At 37.1% G+C, this 22,382-nt stretch overlaps 1 protein-coding gene across 7 annotated transcripts in view; it reads right to left on the reverse strand.

Annotated features, from left to right (window-relative positions):
* The window catches only part of S100PBP (S100P binding protein), a 46,999-nt gene that overhangs the window by 6,600 nt on the left and 18,017 nt on the right, over positions 1 to 22,382 (reverse strand). For 3 of the 7 annotated variants that reach the window (XM_028113693.2, XM_028113695.1, XM_028113690.2), the window contains exons 2-4: positions 20,603 to 21,417; positions 19,885 to 19,973; positions 18,105 to 18,208 (exon numbers count right to left, since the gene is read on the reverse strand). In XM_028113693.2, the coding sequence (XP_027969494.1) occupies positions 18,105 to 18,208; positions 19,885 to 19,973; positions 20,603 to 21,415 (1,006 nt within the window). In that variant the 5' untranslated portion in view covers positions 21,416 to 21,417. Of the gene's footprint in view, positions 1 to 2,302; positions 2,354 to 18,104; positions 18,209 to 19,884; positions 19,974 to 20,602; positions 21,418 to 22,114; positions 22,228 to 22,382 lie in introns of all 7 variants that reach the window. The other 4 variants (XM_028113692.1, XM_028113694.2, XM_028113696.2 and 1 more) reach the window with 3 other exon arrangements.

Below are 22,382 nucleotides of genomic sequence, written 5' to 3' on the forward strand. Positions count from 1 at the left end.
CTCTACAGGAGTAATCTCCTCATAAACAAAAGAGGTCAAAGGACATGAATAGGCAATTCACAAAAGTAAGACAAATGATCAATAAACGTAATGAAAAGATGTTCAATCTCACTAATATGGGAAGAAAACATATTAATCTCACTTCTTGAGAAGGAAATATAAATCAGAAAAGAATTTCTCCTTTAAGAAGGGAAGTAGCTTTAGATTAGAAAATCCCTTGCCTGCTGGATGTCTTAAGTTAAAATCAAAGGTCTCAAATCAAATTGCCTTTCCCATATCCTACATTCACATCACTAGCACCCCAATCGTTCTAGGCCTGCAAAAAAACATTTTAGTGAGGGGGAAAAACCAGCTTTGTAGGACTTTCAAGATATGTTTCTCCTGCCAAAGCATCACTAAAGGAGGGCTGGCATGATACAGATACTGTGGTATCCGATCTCAGAATGGAACAAGATTATCTGTAGACCATGTCCTTCAGCTCACTCATCTCTCACCAGCTAGATCCTGATGATGGAGGCTAGAGATATACTACAAAGAAACCTATTCACTTTAAACTCAAAGGAGAAAAAAAAACTGGTCGATTAAGCCCAAGGAGGCTTCAAGTATTAAACTGCTAGGAGTCATAATCTAGCAGAAGCAACTTACATATAGCACTTACCGTGTTATCAGACATTGTCCTTTGAGCTTTACATATATTAACTCATTTGTTCATTGTTATAGTAATCCTATGAGGTATTTTCCCCATTTCACAGATGAAGAAACAGAGGCACAGAGAAACAATCTGCCCAAGGTCACACAGTTAGTAACAGAGACTGAATTCTAACAATATAATACCATCAAGTTGAATTTCCTTAAAAATTTTTCTGGGACTGACATTTCTTAGTGGGGATTAGAAAGCAAGAATCATAGCACAATATGTCTCTTGTATACCCAATTGGTACCTCGCACAGTGCTGAGTAAACAGGGCTCAATAATCAGGTCTCAGCTCATGCACCAAGAAATGTTAGTTTTCCTTAGCACTAAGAACTTACTGATGGACTACAGTAACCTTTTTTGATAAGACTTAATGATCTAGAGATAATGGGAGCTACATTTATTAAGCATTAATTATGCGCCAGGCACTTTGCTAACTGCTTTGCATTCACCCTATCATCTAATCCTAACCACCACATGAGGCAAATACCATGATCCCCATTTTATTCAAGATTAAACTGAAGCTTAGAAGATACTCATCTAGCATCTAGTAAATGGGAAAGCCAGGATTCAAACCCAGGTGGAGCTAATAATCCAAAAACCTTATTTCAGCTCACAACTCCTATCTCTTCTGCCAAATTTAGAGATGTGAACAAGAATGGAAATGTTTGAATTTTCTCTTCACAGTCTCTAACAGATGGGCTTTCTTGGACCAACAATCAGTACCATGGGTATACTTTAAGTTGTGGCTAAAAGGTGGCGAAGACTGTCCTTTGTTTTGTGCCTAAGAATGAAAGAGAAAAAAAACCTTAACATTGCAGGAATGAGATAAGCAATTCATCTAAACCTTAATCTATAAATACGTAGCTGACTAGTTTTGGGGACAATCCAGTCTAATGACTGTCCTTAATAAGTTAGGTCAATCAATTGTTAAAAAGGAGGAGGAATGGAAGATGCTGAATGCCTGCTAGCCAATGGCCCTTCGGACAAGTTTTATATGTCACCATACTTTGTACATGCCCCTGTTTAATTAAGTGTGGCACATGACCCACGAACAGAGAATCTCTCAGCTGGCTAATGACCTAAGAGCTGGCCTGGCACCAACATTAAGTGAATCAATCAGATACTCTCCTTCGGAACGTGACTGTGAGCTTTAGTAATGAGAATGAGAGAGAAGAGCACGCAGGCAGGGCTCCAGAAGAGAACAGACACACATGAGACAGCTAACAGAGAGCAGCAGAAGCACTGGTCAGAGAAGGATTAGAAGTATGAGAATCACTAACTCGGCAGGGAAACCTGAACAGGGAACAAAGGCACCCATTTCTGAGGGTGCATGAGGCCTGGATCTATGGCTGATTCTTTTTGCTACAAGAACCGGCTGTGTTGTCTAATCTTCTGTAAATCCTTAAACTCAGTTACTTAAAGGCAATCACAAAGTCTCTATTCCTTGCAATCAAAAAAATACCTAATACAGGGGAGGGGATGAAGAGGGAAAGAAAGAAAAAAACGTGCTATGGGGGTGCAGGCTACTGCTTTTATAAATACATTAATAAAATAGGAATAAAAAGGAAAAAAGATTAAGTGGAAAATAAGAATGCAAATGTGTCACCTCTAGGTCAACAAAACTGCGATGATCTAGTGCAAATCTTGACTGATTTTCCTTGCAGACAGGGCAAAAGACAAAAGAAAGAAATAGACATTATTATATATATATTATATAACTCATTTTTGAAGTGATGTATTAGATGGGGGCTATTGAGTGACACATAAATGTCCTCAACAGTAATGCCAAATGCAGAAGCAGAATGTACATAACCATTGTTGCTTGTGATCTCCTTTAACAATCAGAGACTTCTAAGCATGATGAATGGGCTTACCTCCCATTCTACTAAGCAACTAGAAACTGGGCAAAATATATGAAACAACTGTTTTCAGACTGCTCAGAATCGTGATTCCTGAGAGAAGGGAAATAACTGAGGCGAACCTGCAAACTTAGGAGTCTCTGAGTCTATAACTTTTCAAAATAAAAAGTTTAAAATGAAGGTAAAACAAACACTTTGTAAATAAAACAAAAGCAGAGAGACTTCATTGCCAGCAGACCTGCACTATAAGAAATTAAAAATTCATCAGGAAAAAGGAAAATAACAGATGGAGAAGAATCAAGGGCACTGAAAAATGGTAAATATGTGAGTAAATATAAGACTTTTCCTCATTTAAAAAAAGTCTTTAAAAGATAACTGTTTAATGTGTTAAAGGGTTAAACATATACGTATATGTAAAATGTATAAAAATAATAGCATAAAAAACAGAATGGAGGGGCACCTGGCTGGCTCAGTCAGAAGAGCACTCGACTCTTGATCTTGGGGTCATGAGTTCGAGTCCCACACTGAGTGTAGAGATTAAATAAATAAACTTAAAAAAAAACAGAATGGAGATTTTGAAGTGTACTGTTATTAGGGCCTTATATTATATGTTAAGTGGTGTATTATTTGAAGGTAGACTGGTAGGTTAAAGATCCATATTGTAAACAACAGAATCACACTTCTCAAGGTGTGTTCAAGAGTCCCTGGGAGTCCCTCCACACCCTTCTGAGGCTTTACAAGGTCAAAATTATTTTCACAACAACACTAAGATGTTATTTGTCCTTTCCACTTGCATTCTCTCAAGTGTACCATGAAATTCTCGAGAGGCTATATGACGACAGAGTACAGAACCACAAATGAGGATCTAGCAGGCTTCTGTTAAGCCAGGAATTAAAAGAGATTTGCAAAAATGTAAATCAATGCCATTCTTCTCCCTAAATTTTTTATTTTGTTTTAAAGAAGTTATTTTTAGGGGCAGCTGGGTGGTTCAGTCAGTTAAGCGTTGGACTCTTGATCTCGGCTCAGGTCATGATCTCAGGTTTGTGAGACAGAGCCCTGTGTCGGGCTCTGTACTGGGCATGAAGCCTGCTTAGGATTCTCTCTCCCACTCCCTCTGCTCCTCCCCTCCTCTAAAAAAAAAAAGTTATTTTTAGTGGCGCCTGGCTGGATCAGTCAGTGGAGCCTGCCACTCTTGATCTCTGGGTTGTGAGTTCAAGCCCCATGTTGCATGTAGAGATTACTTTTTTTAAAAAAGTTATTTTTATAAACTGGGTGGCTCAGATGGTTGGGCGTCTGCCTTCAGCTCGGGTCATGATCCCAGGGTCCTGGGATCAAGTCCTGCATCGGGCTCCCTGCTCCTTGGGAGCCTGCTTCTCCCTCTGCTTCTCTCTCTCTCTCCCTCTGTCTCTCATGAATAAATAAATAAAATCTTAAAAAAAAGTTATTTTTAATAAAAACATTATTTATGTTAATGTGCAATAAGTTTATTTTTTAAAATATTAATAAATATTTAAATAATTTTTCGGTTCTAACTTTTAATATGATTGAGTATAGATAGATGTAACCCATACAAACAAAACTTTGGGGTCCTGAATTTCTAGGAGTGTAAATGGGTCCTGAGACCAAAAGCTTTGAGAACTACTACCCTAGAACAACCACTAAAAATAAAACAGAGGTATAGGTAATAAATCAAGCATGGAGATAAAATGGAATACTAAAAAATACTTTAAAAAAAGGCCAGGAAAAGATGAAAGAAGACAAAAAGAACAGATAAACAAATAGAAAACAAGTAATAAGAGGGTAGATTTAAAACCAGCCATACTGACTGGACTAACACTCAAATTAAAAGACTGAAATTGGGGGCACCTGGGTGGCTCAGTCGTTAAGCGTCTGCCTTTGGCTCAGGTCATGACCCCGCGGTCCTGGGATCGAGCCCCACATCGGGCTCCCTGCTCGGCGGGAAGCCTGCTTCTCCCTCTCCCACTCCCCCTGCTTGTGTTCCCTCTCTCGCTGTGTCTCTCTCTCTCTCTCTGTCAAATAAATAAATAAAATCTTAAAAAAGAAAAAAGACTGAAATTGTAAGGCTGGAAAAAAGAAAAGCTAGACTCACTATATAGTGCTTATAAGACATCCACTTTAATTTTTTTTTTAGAGAAGGAGGCGGAGGGGCAAAGGGAGAGAGAGAGAGAGAAAATCTCAAGCAGACTCCAAACCCAGCACCTGCGCGAGATGAGAGGCTCCATCTCACAATCCTGAGATCATGACCTCAGCTGAAATCACAGGTCTCACATTTATCCAACTGAGCCACCCAGGCGCCCCAAGACATCCACTTTAGAACACAAAGATATGAACAGATTAAAAGGAAAAGATTTTAAAAAAATGTACAATGCACACAGTAGTGAAAAGGAGGCTGTAATGGCTACATAAATATGAAACAAAGTAGACTTCTAAACAGAATATTACTAAGAATGTTAATACTGAATGCTACTAAGATTAAAAAAAATGTTCATAATGATAAAAGGGGTCAATTTATCAAGAGGATATAATATTCCTAAAAGTGTATGCCTCCAATACCAGAGTTTCAAAATACAAGAGGCAAAAACTGACAGAAGTGAAAGGAGAAACAGGAAAATCCACAATTAGAGTGGAGATATGAACACTCCTCTTTTAGTCAGAAAATCTGTAAGGATATAGAATTGAACACCACTAGCAACCTACAAAACCTCGCTGAAATGTATAGAACACTCCACTAACATCAGAATATACACTTTCAAGTGCACATAGAACATTCACCAAACAGACCATATGCTGGTCTATAAAAATAAGTCTCAGTATATTTAAAAGAATTGAACTCATACCGAAAATATTCTCTGACCACAACAGAATTAAGCTAGAAGTAACAGGAAGATAGATGAAAACTCCCAAATATTTGGAAATTAAGTAACACACTTCTATTTTTTTTTTTAAGATTTTATTTATTTGACAGAGAGAGACACAGCAAGAGAGGAAACACAAGCAGGGGGAGTGGGAGAGGGAGAAGCAGCCCTCCCGCTGAGCAGGGAGCCCGGGACGTGGGGTGGGGCTCGATCCCAGGACCCTGGGATCACGACCTGAGCCGAAGGCAGATACTTAACGACTGAGCCACTCAGGCGCCTCTAAGTAACACACTTCTAAATAGCCCATAAGTCAAAGAAGTAATCACAAGGGAAATAGAAATTGCTCTGAGCCAAATGAAAATAAAAATATATCAAAATCTGTGGGATGCACCTAAGCAGCACTTGAAGGAAAACCTGTGGCTTTAAATGCTTACAGGAGGGGAGCCTGGGTGGCTCAGTCATTTAAGTGTCTGCCTTTGGTTCAGGTCATGATCCCAGAGTCCTGGGACTGAACCCTGCATGGGGGGAGGGAGGGTGCGGGGGGTCCCCACTCATCAGGGAGTCTGCTTCTTCCTCTGCCCCTCCCCCTTCATGCTCTCTCTCTCTCTCTCAAAATAAAATCTTAAAAAAAAAAATGCTTACAGAAAATAGAAAGATCTCAGATCAGTGATCTAACCTTCCACATTAAAAAGCTAGAAGAAGAGGCGCCTGGGTGGCTCAGTCATTAGGCGTCTGCCTTCACCTCGGGTCGAGGTCCCAGGGTCCTAGGATGGAGTCCCACATCGGCTCCCTGCTCAGCGGGAGGCCTGCTTCTCCCTCTCCCACTCCCCCTGCTTGTGTTCCCTGTCTCACTGTGTCTCTCTCTGTCAAATAAATAAAATCTTAAAAAAAAAAAAAGCTAGAAGACAAGAGCAAATTAAACCCAAAGTAAGTAGAAGAAAAGCAACAACAAAGTGGAGAAAAAAATAAAAATGTAACAGTCAAAAACAATACAGAAATATGAAACTAAAAATTTGCTTTGGGGGCAAAAAATCAGTAAGACTGATTAACTAGATTGTCCAAGAAAAAAAGACAAATTACCAATAATAGAAATGAAACAGTAACCATCACTACAGATCCTACAGTAATTAAAGGAATAATAAAGGAACATTATGAATAATTTTATGCCAATAAAATAATAAACTTAGATAAAATGGGCAAATTCCTTGTAAGACACAAATTATCGAACTGGACTCAAAGATAAAGAAATTCTGAAAAAAACCTCCAGGGTTAGATGGCTTCACCGATAAATTCTATCAAACATTTAAAGGAATAAATACAAATCCTACATAAACTGAAACACTTCCCTACTTATTTTATGAAGCCAATACTACTATGATACTTAGAGGACAATACAAGAAAAACTAAAAACCAAAATGCCTTATAAACAAGACATAAAAACTCTTAAAAATATTAGCAAACTTAATTAAGGATAATTCAGTAAGGCATCCTAGGAATGCAAGTTAGCCTAAGAGTCAAAAATCAATAAATGTAATACACCACATTACAGAATAAGTCAAAATACCATGACCTTCCAAATAAATGCAGAAAATTCAACTGACAAAATTCACCACTCATTCATGATAAAAACTCTCACCCAACTACCAAAAGAAGGGGAACTTCTTCAAACCTGATAAAGGGTATCAATGATAAACCGACAGCTAATATCATACTTAATGTACTTGAGGTCCTAGCCAGTGCAGCAAGGCAAAAAAAAAAAACAAAGGCCTATAGATTGGAAAGGAAGAAATAAACTGTCCTTATTTGGAGATACCATGTTAACACAGAAAACCCTACGGAATTTATTAAAAAGTTACCAAAAGTATCAAAACCACAAGGGGATATCACCTCACACCAGTCAGAATGGCTAGTATCAAAACAACAAAAAATAACAACTGTTGGTGAGGATGTGGAGAAAAGGGAACCTTTGTGGACTATTGCTGGGAACGTAAACTGGTGCAACCACTATGGAAAACAGTACTGGAGGTTCCTCAAAAAAATTAAAAATAGACATACCATATGATCCAGTAATTCGACTCCTGGGTATTTACCCAAAGAAAGCAAAAACATTAATTTGAAAATATATATGCACCCCTATGCTTATTGCAACGTTATTTACAATAGCCATGATATGGAAGCAACCTAATTGTCTATAATAGATGAATGGATAAAGAAGATATAACACACACACACACACACACACACACACACACACACACACACACAAACTAGAATATTAGCCATAAAAAAGAATGAGATCTTATCATTTGCAACAACATGGATGGACCCAGGTGGTATAACACCAAGAGAAATAAGTCAGACAGAGGACAAATATGAGTTCACTTATATGTGGAACCTAAAAAAACAAATGAAAAAACAAAAAAGACTCAAACAGACTCTTAAACAGAGAGAACAAACTGGTGGTTGCCAACAGGAAGGTGGGTGGGGGAACGGGTGAAATAGGTAAAGGAAATTAAGAGGTACAAACTTCCAGTTATAAAATAAGTAAGTCATGGAGATGAAAAATACAGCATACAGAATATTGTAATATTTTAATAACATTGTATGGTGACAGATGGTGACTACACTTACGTTGGTGACCGTTTATTAAATTATGAAAAAGCACTGAGATACTGATAAATGAATTTAACCAAATATGTGCAAGATTTGTACAATAAAAACTACAAGATGTTACCGACAGAAATTAACAAGGCCATAAATAAATGGAGAAATATATCCTGTTCACAGATTAGAAAGGCTCAGTATTGTTATGATGTCAGTTCTCCCCAAACTGATCTATTATAGAGTCAACACAATCCCAATGAAATACCCAACAGGTGTTTTTGAACAAACTGACAAGTTGAAGTTAATTTTTTTAAAAAATTATAGAGATCCAAATAATTTCGACTTGCTGTAAGTTATAGTAATCAAGACAGTATAATATTGACATAAGAATAGACAAGTATATCAATGGAACAGAATAGAGAATGCAGAAATCCATGGAAAGGATAATCTTTTCAACAAATGGTGCTAGAATAACTACATATGCACATATAAAAAAGAACCTAAGCCTTTGCAATACAAAACTCACCATAAATAGTATGATCACTTTGGAAAAGTTATACAAACACTATATGACTCAGCAATTCCACTCTAATTATTTACTTTGGAGAAATGAAAATATACATCTATACAAAAACCCATATATGAATGTTCATAGATGCTTTATTTGTAACAGCCAAAGACTAGAAGCACAGATGTCTTTCAACAAGTGACTAAACTACAGTATATTAATACAAGGAAAAATTCAGCAGTAAACTACAGAACTACTGATACACACAACATAGGTAAATATGTAAAAATTACTCCAAGTAAAATAAGCCAAACACAAAAGGACACATATTTCATGACTCAGTTTATATGAAACTCTAGAAAAGACAAATCTAATTATAGTGACCAAAAAGAAAACAGTGCTTTCCCAGTGCAGGAGCCAGGCAGGGACAGAATGACTGAGATGGAGCACAAGGGAAATTTGGGGGATAGTAGGAATGTTCTATCAATCTTGATTGTTGTGATGATTTCATAGGTGCATACATTTGTCAAAGCTCAGCAAAATGTACCCTTAAAATGGGTACATTTTATTGCATGTAAAGTATACCTCAGTAAAGTTGATTTTAAAAAAAGATCAAGGCGTAAACAAAGATTGCACGAACAGATCTCCTCTTGTTCCTAACCTCCCTCACTAAATTAGAAAAGGAAGGTCTCAAATAAATGGTCTTAGCAACCATACAAAGAAACTACAAAAAGAGCAAATGAAACTCAAAGTAAGCAGAAAAAAGGACATAATAAATACCAGAATGGAAATTAATGAATAGAAAGTAGAAAAATAGAGAAAAGTCAGTAAAACAAAAGCTGGGTTCTTTTTAAAGGAAGTATTACATCATAGTGTTCATAAACTTTTCGCTAGACTGATTAGAAGAGAGAAAACACAAATTACCGATACCAAGAACGGGAAAGATGACATCACTAGAGAATACTATATAAAAGGCAGGGGCCTGGGTGGCTCAGTTGGTTAATCGTCTGACTTTGATTTCTGCTCAGGTCAGGATCTTGGGGTCGTGAGATCGAGCTCCCCTACCCTCCGTTGGGCTCTGTGCTCAGAGCCAAGTCTACCTGGGATTCTCTCCCTCCCTTTCCCCCTCTCCCTAATTGCATGCTGGTTCTCTCTAAGTAAATAAATAAAAATTTTTAAAATAAACAAACATAAATAAATAAGTAAAAGACTAAGAAGGGAATGTTATTAACTTCATGCTAATAAATTTAACAACTTAGATGAAATGGTCTAATTCCTTGAAAGACTACAAAGGTTACCCAAAAAGAGATACCAATTCTTCTATACAGACTCTTCCAGAAAATTTGAAGAGGTAGAAATACTTCCCAATTCATTCTGTGAGACCAACATTACTCTGACACCAAGACCAGATCAAGAAATTACAAGTATAGACCAATATCCCTTATTAAGGCAGATGCAAAAATGCATAATAAAATTTTAGCAAATCAACCCAATGCTATTACTTTACAAGGATAATACTTTAAGAACCAAGTGCAGAATGAATTAAGACCAGAAATGCAAGACTGGCTTAACACTGGAAAATCAAATAGTATAATTCTCTAATTAATGGACTTTAAAAAACATAACACTACGATCATCTCAACAGATGCAGATAAACTATTTGACAAAATCCAATATCCACTTCTAATAACACTCTCAATAAGCTATAAATAGTAGAGAGCATTGTAAAGTTGATAAAGGGTATCTAGGAGATATAGCTAACATAATAGTTAACATAATAGTGAAAGACTAAATGTTTTCCTCCTAAGAGCAGCAACAAGTTACTTGAATTACTTGTATTAAACACTGTACTGGAGGGGCGCCTGGGTGGCTCAGTCGGTAAGCGTCTGCCTTCGGCTCAGGTCATGATCCCAGGGTCCTGGGATCGGGCCCCACATCAGGCTCCTTGCTCGGCAGGAAGCCTGCTTCTCCCTCTCCCACTCTCCCTGCTTGTGTTCCTTCTCTCACTGTGTCTCTCTCTGTCAAATAAATAAATAAAATCTTTAAAAAAACAAAAAAACACTGTACTGGAGTTCTAGCCAGTGCAATATGGCAAAAAAATTAAATAAAAGGCATCCAAATTGGAAAGGAACAAGTAAAAATGTGTTTATTTCTTGATGATCATAGATACAGAAACTGATGCAATCTACAAAAAAGTTACCAAAACTAACAAGTGAATTTATTAGCAAGGCTGCAGAATATAAGGTCAATGTACAAAAATCACCTGAATTTCTATATACTGGCAACAAACAATCCTTTGTAAGGATGGGATCATCTGGAATTCATACACTGCTGGTGAGAATATAAAATAGTATAACCACTTTGGAAAAGTTTGGTGGTCTGGGTTTTTTTTTAAAGATTTATTTATTTGAGAGACAGAAAGACAGCGAGAGAGAGAGCAAGCATGAGTTGGGGGAGGGGCAGAGGGAGAAAATCTCAAGCACTCCCCGATGAGCACAGAGACCAACTCCGGACTCAATTTCATGACCCTGAGATCGTGACCTGAGCTGAAATCAAGAGTCGGATGCTTAACCGACTTAGCCACCTAGGTGCCCCAGGTTTGGTAGTTTCTTAAAAAATTAAACATACACCTACCATATGGCCCAGTCATCTTACCCCTAGATTTTCACTCAAGAAAAATGAAAGCGTATCCATACAAAGATCTGTATATGAATAGTCATAACAGCTTTACTTGTAACAGCCAAAATTTGGAAACAACCCAAATGCCCATCAACAGGTGAATGGAAAAACAAATTGTGGTATATTTCTATAATGGAATACTGCTCAGCAATGAAAAGGAATAAACTATCAACAAAATGATGAATTTCAAAATAATTTTGCTTTGAGAAAAGCTAGTATATATACTGTATGATTCCATTTACATAAAGTTCTAGAAATTACAAACTATAGTGACAGCAAATCAGTGGTTGCTGGGAATTGAAGGGAGCAAGGAAAGACAGGAAGGAGGAATTACAAAGAGACACAAAGAAACTTTGTGGTGTGGTATATTTATCTTAATTGCAGTGTTTCATGGGTGTATAGAAATGTCAAAACTCAGCAAGTTGTATACATTAAATTTCTTTACTGTATTTGAATTATTACTCAAAAAAGAAGAAAATCGGGGCACCTGGGTGGCTCAGTCGTTTTAAGTGTCTGCCTTCGGCTCAGGTCATGATCCCAGTGTCCTGGGATTGAGTCCCACATCAGGCTCCCTGCTCAGCCGGGAGCCTGCTTCTCCCTCCTCCTGCTCTTGCATGCTCTCTCTCTCCCTCCCAAATAAATAAATAAAATCTTTACACAAAAAAAAGAAAGAAAGAAAGAAAAAATCTTGAGATAAGCAATTAGTTCATAAAATAAGAACGTAATATGCAAAGGAAACAGAATAGGAAAAAAACTCTTAGAAATCATAAATGTGAATATGAAAGTAAAGTCAATAAGAAAATGTCACAGCAAGTAGACTAATTTGCATAAAATAATGAATAAAGAGCAGGCTAAGAACTTCCAGAGAGAAAAAAACAGGTTACATTAAAAGAAATAAAAATCAAATTAATAACAGACTTCTTAACAAGAACATTAGATGTATGCCTTCAAAATTCTGAGGAAAAATGACTTTTAATTTAGAATTCTATACCAAACTACCAATCAAGTATGAGGATAAGGATGTTTTCAGATAGGGAAGGGCCACCCAAATTTATCCATCACTTTCTTAGAAATTCTCAAAGAATGTGCTCCACTAAAATAGATCAAGAGGAAGAAATGGGGGTCCAGGATTCAATCCAGGAAGGCAGCAAAGGGAAACACCAGGATGACAGCTCTGCAGCAAGGCTAGAGAACAAGCAGTATAGATTGGAGCAGAACACAAGGCTCTAGAAAGGTCTCCAGAAAACAATTTTAAAGGAATTGATAGATTACTGGGTATGTCTGGGCATCTGCGGGGGAGGGGGCACGACACAGACACACAGACAATATAGATAAGGATGTAAATTGCATTTGTAAAAAAAAATTAAGGATAAATTAATTTATACTTAAAAAAATAAGTGTGGTAATTAACTACTTCAGAAAAACAGATTTAAGAAAATGAAACCATAGTATACTATCTGATTTCGCAGTGAGCAATATTTACATAGCTATAACACCGACAGATATGGATGTAACAACTATTTAGGGCAACTACTACCAGAAAACAGAAAATGACAAGCATTGGTGGGGATGGAGAGAAACTGGAACCTTTATACACTGTCAGTGGGACTGTAAAATAGTACAACCACTGTGTCAAACAGTAGGGAGTTTCCTCAAAAAATTCAAAGTAGAAATACCATATGATCTAACAATATTTCTGGGTACATATCCAAAAGAACTGAAAGCAGGGTCTTGAGGAGATAGGTATCTCTAGCAGGTGCGCACCCATGTTTGAAGCAGTATCATTCACAACAGCCAAGAGGTGGAAGCAACTCAAATGTCCATTGAAGGATAAATGGATAAACTGTGGTATATACATATAAAGCGGTATTATTCAGCCACAGAAAGGAAGGAAATTCGGCACATGCTACAACACAGATGAACCTTGAGGACATTATGCGAAATGAAATAAGCCAGTCACAAAAAGAAAAGTACTGTTTGATTCCACTTATATGAGGTATCTAAAATAGGCAAATTCACAGAAACAGAAAGGAGCATGGTGGTTACCAGGGACTACAGGGAAGGGAAAAAGGCGAGTCGTTTTTTTAATGGTATGTATAGAGTTTGAGATTTGCAAGATAAAAAAAGTTAATGTGAATAAATTTAACACTACTGAACCGCACACTTAAAAATGGTTTAATTGGTGAATTTTGTTATTTTGCCTACCACAATTTAAAAAAAAAAGATTAATGGAGTCATGTCAGTAGACACAAGACCCCACTTGAAGGAAGGAGTGCCCACTGGTCAAATCTGAGACAAACAGAGCATCAAAAAAAGTAATGACTATTATCAACTATAACACATTAATTTTTAAAAATCTATGAGGTAATAGTGATACTAAAAAAAATCTTCATAGAAGAATGATAGGTAATCATTGTAAAAGAAATTATATATTTAGAAAATGAACACTTTCTATACAACTCTCTGTATAGTAGCCGATTTAGGTAAGGATCATCAATGAATGCTCAAATAATTAACAATTGCTGTGGAACAAGATATTCAAATGATACCGAAGCAATACCCCACAGATGACTTACTAATTACAAAGGGGAAAATGTGCCTTATAATGGAAAGATGTGGCAGTTAACACTTTATCTTTTTTTTTAAAGATTTTAGTTATTTGACAGAGAAAGAGCAAGGGAGAGAGCACAGGTAGAGGGAGAGAGCACAAGCAGTGGGAGCGGCAGGCAGAGGGAGAGGAAGAAGCAGGCTCCCAGTTGAGCAGGGAGCTTGATGCAGGGCTGGATCCCAGCACCCTAGGGTCATGACTTGACCCAAAGATGGATGCTTAACTGACTGAGCCACCCAGGCGCCCCATGGCAGTTAACACTTTAACAAAGTAATCAAACTTAGCATCACTATTAGAACACCCTGTCATTAGGTGATGCCCCCTAATCTGATACAGGCTGAATAGACAACAGTACCTATGAATTATACCAGCCAAAAAATGCTTACTCTGAATCTAATCCCTCCTCTAGATCCAACTTCCAGCTTACAGGAAATACAGGGGGATAGAGGAACAAGTTAAGCAACACCAGAAGGAAACAATCAGACACAATTCAGAATGTGAGACAATCTACAAAATAAGTGACCTAAATTAAGAGAGACTAAGGAGACAATAATTAAACATGTGAACCTTGATTAGATCCTGTTTGAATAATTTACAAGAAGACATTTTTGGGACAACTGGGGAAACTGGAATATAAACTAGATATTAGATGATTTTTAAAAATTATAATTAAATATATATTTCAAAAAACATAAATAAAAAATGTTTAACCTCACTAATTATTAAAACAAAATATGTTAAAATTTACCTATCAAATTGGTGACATTAAAAATTAATACAATTTTGGGGGGCAGGACAATCTGGTAACATGTAACAGAGGTTTTTAAAATATTTATATACTTTACCCAGCAATTCCACTTCTAGGTATTCATCCTATAGAAATAAGAGTTGTACATAAATATTTATTGACCAGAATGTTCACTGCAGCATTACTAATGAAAATGGGCACAACCTAATTATCCAAGATGGAATAATAAATTATATAATACTTTGTAATCATTAAAAATCTTGAGATATTTAACATGAAAAGGTCCTTAAAATACATTAAGTATTTGGACGGTAATAGCTATTTTTTGTGATCCCAGAGGGCAGAACTAGAAACTACCACTGGAAACTACAGGGAAGCAGAGTTTGGCTCAATGTAAAGAATAACTTTTCTAAGAATTAGAATTTTTTAAGCAATGAATGGCCTGCTTCATGATTTAATGAGTTTTATATTTTTCGAATTCTAAGCAAAGGCTGAATGGTCACTTGGCAAAGAGATATATACTGATTTATATGTTAGGAGATTAAAGAGAAGATCTTAATGATCCTTTTCTACTCTAAGAACTTAAAATTCCATATAAAGTTTTCCATGAGCTGCAATGTCAGGAAGAAGTTGTTGGTATTTCTTTCTAAATGCTATTAGAGACTCATGTGGCATTAAACTAAAAAGAGATTATTAGTTGAAGGATGATTTACATTATCATATTCTGTACCAAAAATATACACATTATTGATAAAGTGAAAGATGATTAACCCAATGGAGAGGATTCAAATCGAATTGGCAGGAACTACATTTAAATCTACTCATTTTAATTTCTCTGTATCTAATAAAGAACTTGAACAGTTATACTTTTCCAAGGTGAGTTAGCACTACACATACCAAAAAGGACAGGAGGCACTATATGCTTCCTCTGTTTGCTTCTGGCTGCTCTTTACTTCATATATAAATAGAGGAGCAATGAAATAAGACCGCCCCACTCTCCTCTGCAATTTAGTATATAATCTTTGAACTTTGGATGCACGAATAGTGGGCAGTGGGAAGGAACACAAGAACATGGTATCACACTGGGTTCCTAGAAAGCAGAAGCAGGGGCGCCTGGGTGGCTCAGTTGGTTAAGCGACAGCCTTCAGCTCAGGTCATGATCTCAGGGTCCTGGGATCGAGCCCCGCATCGGGCTCCCTGCTCCGCGGGAAGCCTGCTTCTCCCTCTGACCCTCCCCCTGCTTGTGTTCCCTCTCTCGCTGTCTCTCTCTCTCTGTCAATTAAATAAATAAATAAAATCTTAAAAAAAAAAAAAAAGAAAGAAAGAAAGCAGAAGCAAGCACTGGAGGCCTGTGAAATTTTTAGAATAATTGGTGATGTTCACAGTTCTTAGACGTCAAAAAGGAATCCCCTAAAAGATGCATTTTTAAAAAAAAATAACTTTTTACTACGGATATTTTTTCAAATACAAAGTAGAAAATAACATACTGAACCCACACATAACTATCATTCATCTTCATTCATCAACCTTTTGTTAGTTTCCTCTAATTTTCCGGGGTTTTGGCTTTTTTTTTCAAGATCTAAAAACAAACACGTGACATCATACTATTTTACCTATAAAAACTTCAGTGTGAAAGGATACCCTTTCTTGCGAATAATACCAAGTATTCAATCAATGTTGGCAGCTATGGCTGGGTACTGTTCTATGCATTACAGTTGTACTTAAATTTTCAAATATGCTAAGCCTCATTATTACACCCATTTTGCAAATGAGAAACCTGAGTTTTTTATTGGCTCAAGGTCACACAGCCAGTAAGCAGTGGAGCTAGGGTATGAACCCAGAAGTTAACTTTAGACTAGACTTTACTTTCCCAACCACTAAAGTATGCTTGCTGTCTTTCCTCTATATGCATTATTCTAGTTGTTCCTCATGGGATACAGATTACTATGGTAAAGTGGGAGAGGGACTGCTGAATGGGAAAGAGACTGGAAAAGATGCTACAAACATGAGCAGCTGCTCACTGCTTTTCTTATGAAATTTTCTTTTCTAAATGCCCCAAATGAGAAAGGAAAATATAACTGGATATCATCAGTCTGAATTGCTTAGGACATAAAAGGTCACTTCACAGAGGGAAAAGCAATGTTCAAGTCTCTTCCACAGAGGTGAAATATATACAAACTTCTTTTAATCTGCTCCTCCAATCAATGACCCAGGTGAAGGGGGTCTAGGCCAGTGGGAGAGGAATGTCTCTAGTTCCACAGCCAGACCTTTAAAATAGTTCAAAGAGAGCGCACAAGCAGAGAGCTGAGCAATCATTACAAGTAGCATTTGAATGCTTAATGAAATCTTTGACTAAAAAATAAAAGGACCTGGAATAAAAAATTCTTCTGGCCGATGTAGTTCTAAAACTACTAAATAATTAAAGATTTGTAAATAAAGGGGAGTCTCCTCTGAATCTTCGGCCAAAAGCTGCCCTAGTGATTTATGACAGATCTTCGAGTAACAGAATTATCTTCCCCATGGAGCCTACCTAGAGCATCCTCTTTCCCCACTTCCACTGTCCCCAAACACAAACAGAAGTGCTTCTTCCTTGCTCCTAGTGCACTTTATACATAATTCTATTAGAATTATATCTCTATTGATTAGAGATATTCTAATCAATATTGTGGTAGAATTATCTTTTCCTTCTCTGAGCTATCAATTCCTAGAGAGCCAGGACCCTACTTTGGTCCTCTTTACATTTCCAATCCCTAATCTTCAAACCTAGCACCACTGAAAGTAGTTGAGAAAGGTTTGCTAAATGAACAAAGAAGCTGAAGATGACGAAATATGGAGCAATCTTTACGAGAAGGAATCCTTTTATCAGTACCTCTCTAATCTTGACACCTTCATTATAGCCCACAAGTTCCCCTCCCTTTAGGAGTTTTCCAATCAGCTACTAGTCCAGGATGAATAACACAGACAATAATCTCTTGAGGCCTGGAGAAAGAATCCAGTCATTTTGGTTTGTAAGAGCTTTTAGTGAACCAAGGAGAACTCAGCTTGAAGAATTTGGAAGGTAGTCAAAACCTTTTAAGAGCTTTTATTCAAATGTCAAGATGCAGAATGGTATTTGAAATGCTTGCTTTTTACATTTAAATTCTAAAGGAAACAAGAAAAAGAAATAATTCTAAATAAAAAACTAACAATTACTAAGCAGCCCCTGGTCATCCACTTCTATTTTTCAAACAAAAAATTCCCTATCTAAAAAACTACAGGTCTGGTTTCAGCCCTCAACCATAGGGGAGGCACTCTTCATGTACTGGTATGAGTCTCCTTGGATCACCCTCTTAATACTGGTTAGCTAAACCACTTAAGATCTTATTTGGTTAGGCAATCCCTTCAAGTAAAAATCTTTGGGTAAGAAAGTTATCTCTCTCATCAATTTAAGAAAACTCAAAATAATCTCCCAGTTTAATCTGCATTACACTGGAAAAAAAAAATCCCATCCCATCTTTTACATGCCATTCTTTGGCTACCATGTTACCTTGGTTAGTGTCCTTCGGGTGTTCTAGATGAGCAATGACTTCCTTGAGATAACTTTCCTTCTGCTTTTCTAGATCTGATTGTGAAAATGTCGGAACATTAGTCCTTGAACAAAGCAAACCAGAAGGAGGAAAAACAGTTCATTAGAACCATGAGTATAATGCTTTGTAGAGAAAAGTCATATATTGCTGATCAGTTAGAACAACTAACTTTCAGAGGCAAAATAGTCTTTAAAATCCAGTGACAGAAGACAGTATTAGTAAAAAGCTGAAATCAAGTATGAAGGTAAAAAAAAAAAGGAAGATGAGAAATAGATACAAACTCCTGTTAACAGGGCATAAGTAAGTGAAGATTACCTAGTCCCTAGAGAAAGAAAGCACTTGTTGAGTAATTCAAGGTTAATCAGGACATGGCTAACTTGACAGAGCCACAGAAAAACCGAATTAGATAAAGACCAAAAAGAACCAGCTGGATGTGGCAATTAGAATACTGGTGACCTTGGCAAGAACAACGTCTGGCCCTTGCTCATCCTGACTGCACTGATAACTGTGGAGTCAGTGGACGAGAATATTGAGATAGTAAGTACATAACTGCCCCAAGTAGCCTGACTTGGCTCCTTGGTATAATTTCCACTTTAAGTAATTCACAAAGTTTCCCTCAATTATGCAAACAAAACAAAACAAAAAACCCAAAAAACTGGGGTTAGGGACAGTAGTCAAAGGGGACGTTAGCCTTATTTTTAATATATTTAAAAAAATTTAAAGCAGTGGGGCGCCTAGGTGGCTCAGTCAGTTGTGCGTCTGCCTTTGGCTTGGGTTATGATCCCAGGGTCCTGGGATGGAGCCCTGAGTTGGGCTCCCTGCTCAGCGGTGAGTGTGCTTCTCTCTCTCCCTCTGCCTGTCGCTCCCCCTGCTTGTGTGCTCCTCTCTCTCTCTCTCTGTCAAATAAATAAATAAAATCTTAAAAAAATAAAAATAAATAAAAAATTTAAAGCAGGGGCGCCTGGGTGGCTCAGTCGTTAAGCATCTGCTTTCGGCTCAGGTCATGATCCCAGGGTCCTGGGATCGAGCCCCACATTGGGCTCCCTGCTCAGTGGGAAGCCTGCTTCTCCCTCTCCCACTACCCCCTGCTTGTGTTCCCTCTCTCGCTGTGTCTGTCAAATAAAGAAATAAAATCTTAAAAAAAAATTTAATATCTGTATAATCAAAAAATTTTTTTTAAATCTCATTGTAAGGAAGCCAATCTGACTCCACCTAAAAAATAGCTTTGCTAATTGAGAAGGCCCATGTAGAGACACTGCCATCTCCTGGCAACAAGAGAAGAGATTGAAAAGGTGACCCAAATCCGCAACCTCCACTATAATTTTTCCCCAAGGACAGTTGCATTCAAGTTGGGAGAGATGACAAAAGGATTTTTCTACATAATTGTATTTAATATTTGTGTTAAAATTATTCTAACCTCCTGTCCTGTGACCAGGCTTCCTGATGCACAGGAAAAGAAATCTTACATTTATACAGTGCTTTCACTAATATGTCTTTTTTACTCCCAAAATAACCTTGTGAGGCAGAAAAGGCATCATTAGCCTCATTTGTTGACAAATAAACTGAAGTCACAGATCATTTGACTTGCCCAAGGTCACAGAGCTACATGTTAGTGGTCCCAGAACTTAAAGTATGTTTACACCTGGCACATGCTTTTACTCCACACTAAGGGGTAACTGAGGAGGGGAAGAAAGAAATTGAAGAGAACAAATAGAAACCAGAATATTATAATACTGTTACCTTCTTTTGGCTTGCAGAACAGGAATGACTTTGCCTAGTCTTCTCTCATGGACTTTAAGCTTCCCCGAATCCTTGTCAAGAACATCCTGCTTTCGTTCAGAGCAGAAGGAAAGATAATTATAAGGAAAAAGCTGAAAACACTATTGATGGACATATTCTTTTATTCTTAATAAAGGCTACAGAGGCATATTTCTGAACCCTCCTGTGTACCAGGCACTATGACAGATACTTTAAATGAGATAGTGACTGTAATTTTAAGGAAAAGGAAGAAACCCTAAGCGGTATGCCCATTTGATAGACAGGGAATCAGGCTCAAAGAGGTTAGGTAAATTGCCCAAGATTTTTCAGCTCTTCAGTGGATGATCAGGTGCTATATGTCATTTAGCGTGGCAACCAAAGATTGAGACTTAAGCTGAAACCCAAAGAAGGGAAAAATAATAGTAAAATCATTATCTAAGGAATTATTCAATAAGTAGTAATTTAATATTATATACCAGTTACTATAAATACATTATTTCATTAATACTTACTATACTGTTAAGTATTTAGTACAATTTATAGATAAGAAATAGGAGGAAACAGAGAGGCTAAATAATTTTACCAAGGTCACAGTTGTAGTCAGGATTCAACTCCCAATTTGTTTGATGAATACAAAGCTCTGCTATACAGCTTGTGAATGAAAATAATTTTTCTCTTTACATTGAAAAAGTATACTTACTTTGTTTGATGAACTGGAAACAACCGGAAACCTCACTTCACAATTTGATTTATTTGATCCATTTTTCCAGGATGACCACGTATTAGGAGTCTCTGAATGGTCCAAGATCTGAGAGAACACAGGTGTAGTTCTCTTACTGTCAGGTATGTTTTTATCAGACACAGTTTGTTCAAAGTCATTGTCTGAAGGAGAAGAGAGTGGGGGCACACCCCAAGCAGAATTACTGGGACTGATCCCTTCAGACTCAGTGCAGAGTTTGCTCTCCTTTGGGCTAAGACCATCTTTTCTCATCTCTTCCCCAAGGGAGGAGGGTTTTTCAGTATCTTTGGATGAATCAGTCTTGTCCTTATCAAGCACAGCATCACAAACTGTTGGATCAAATGGTGTAACAACTGTTATTTTTACAAGATTCTTTTCTAATGCAAAGTGTCTGTTTAATGGTTTAGTAGGAGTTGGTCCATGACCAACTGATGTACTTAGTTGAGGTAGTTTCAAGAGGCCAGCGGTCTCAGCTACTGGTCCCAAGCTATACAATGAATTTTCCTCTTGGGAAGTGTCAAATAGAATTTGACTCCCTTTCCCTTCCTTCTCAACATGCCTGCTATCATCTTTAAGGTCATCATCCTTCAAGAGCTCCTGAATATCTTCCTCTGTGAAACTAAAATGGCCATCATCTTCTTCTCCCTCAGACAGATCCAGCAAGGAGTCATCCAATCCATCCTCATCCAAAGAACCCCAAGAAAATGGGGTATTGTCTTTAGGCAAGAGAGAAGTTCCAGAAGACTGTTCAGAGGGCATGAGTGAGCACGTCATATCTGGAAAAATAAGAGGCAATTTCACTGAGGAACAGGAATTACCCCTATATCAACTTCAATCAGTTCTACAGTGGTGGTGTCCTGATATTTCGAATTCTTTGCACTGTGACTTGCAACATGAGAAATAATTTTAAGATATTTAACCTTACCAGGATCATAGAAATACACATTAGAACCGTGACATAATTTTCTTCCTAACAAAATAGTGAAAATTAGGATGCCATAATATCTACGTTGATAAGGATATAGGAAATAAGCATCCTCATATACTATCAGTATAAAAGAGTGTAAGTGAGCACAATATTTTGTGGAGAATAATATGCAATACCATTTGATCCCACAATTTCAATTCTGTGAATTTTTCCTGCAGCAGTACCTATACAAATACATTTGTAAGGATGTTCAAAGCAGCATTATTCAAAAGCGCCAAATATTGGAGACAACCTAAATGTCCATCACCAGAATTGCTCAGTGAAATCATGGTACATCCATACTATGGAATACTTTACAACTATTTAAAACATAATGAGGTAGATCAGTATATACTATCATGGAATAACACCCACAACATACAAATAAAACAAATATATATTACGTAAAATGTTTGGATTCTCACGGTGTATACTTTAAAAAAAACAAATGTATAACTTTTAAAAATAAAAAAAAAAAACTTCAATATAAGAATAGTCTTCCATACTGTGTGGAGCTGCTGGTGTGATCTCTTTGCCACGAGACCAAATGGAAAAAGGTTTCAGCTCCTGCTAGCTGTTCCTTTCAGGAGACTTGTCAAAATGATTGACTCCCACCTTCCTGCAGGCACAAAGAAAATTAGAGGATCTTCTCATCACTTTCAACTCTGCTAATTACAAAGTCAACTGTATTATGCTTTAAGGTGCTCCACCTATTAATTTTGATCTTGATATTTTTTTTTTAAATACCAGAAAGTTGGATTTTGAGTCAAGAAC

This window comes from Eumetopias jubatus, unplaced genomic scaffold (assembly GCF_037043125.1).
Source record: "Eumetopias jubatus isolate StellerSeaLion01/CBP00866 unplaced genomic scaffold, mEumJub1_p1.0 scaffold_4, whole genome shotgun sequence".
Taxonomy (NCBI): domain Eukaryota; kingdom Metazoa; phylum Chordata; class Mammalia; order Carnivora; family Otariidae; genus Eumetopias; species Eumetopias jubatus.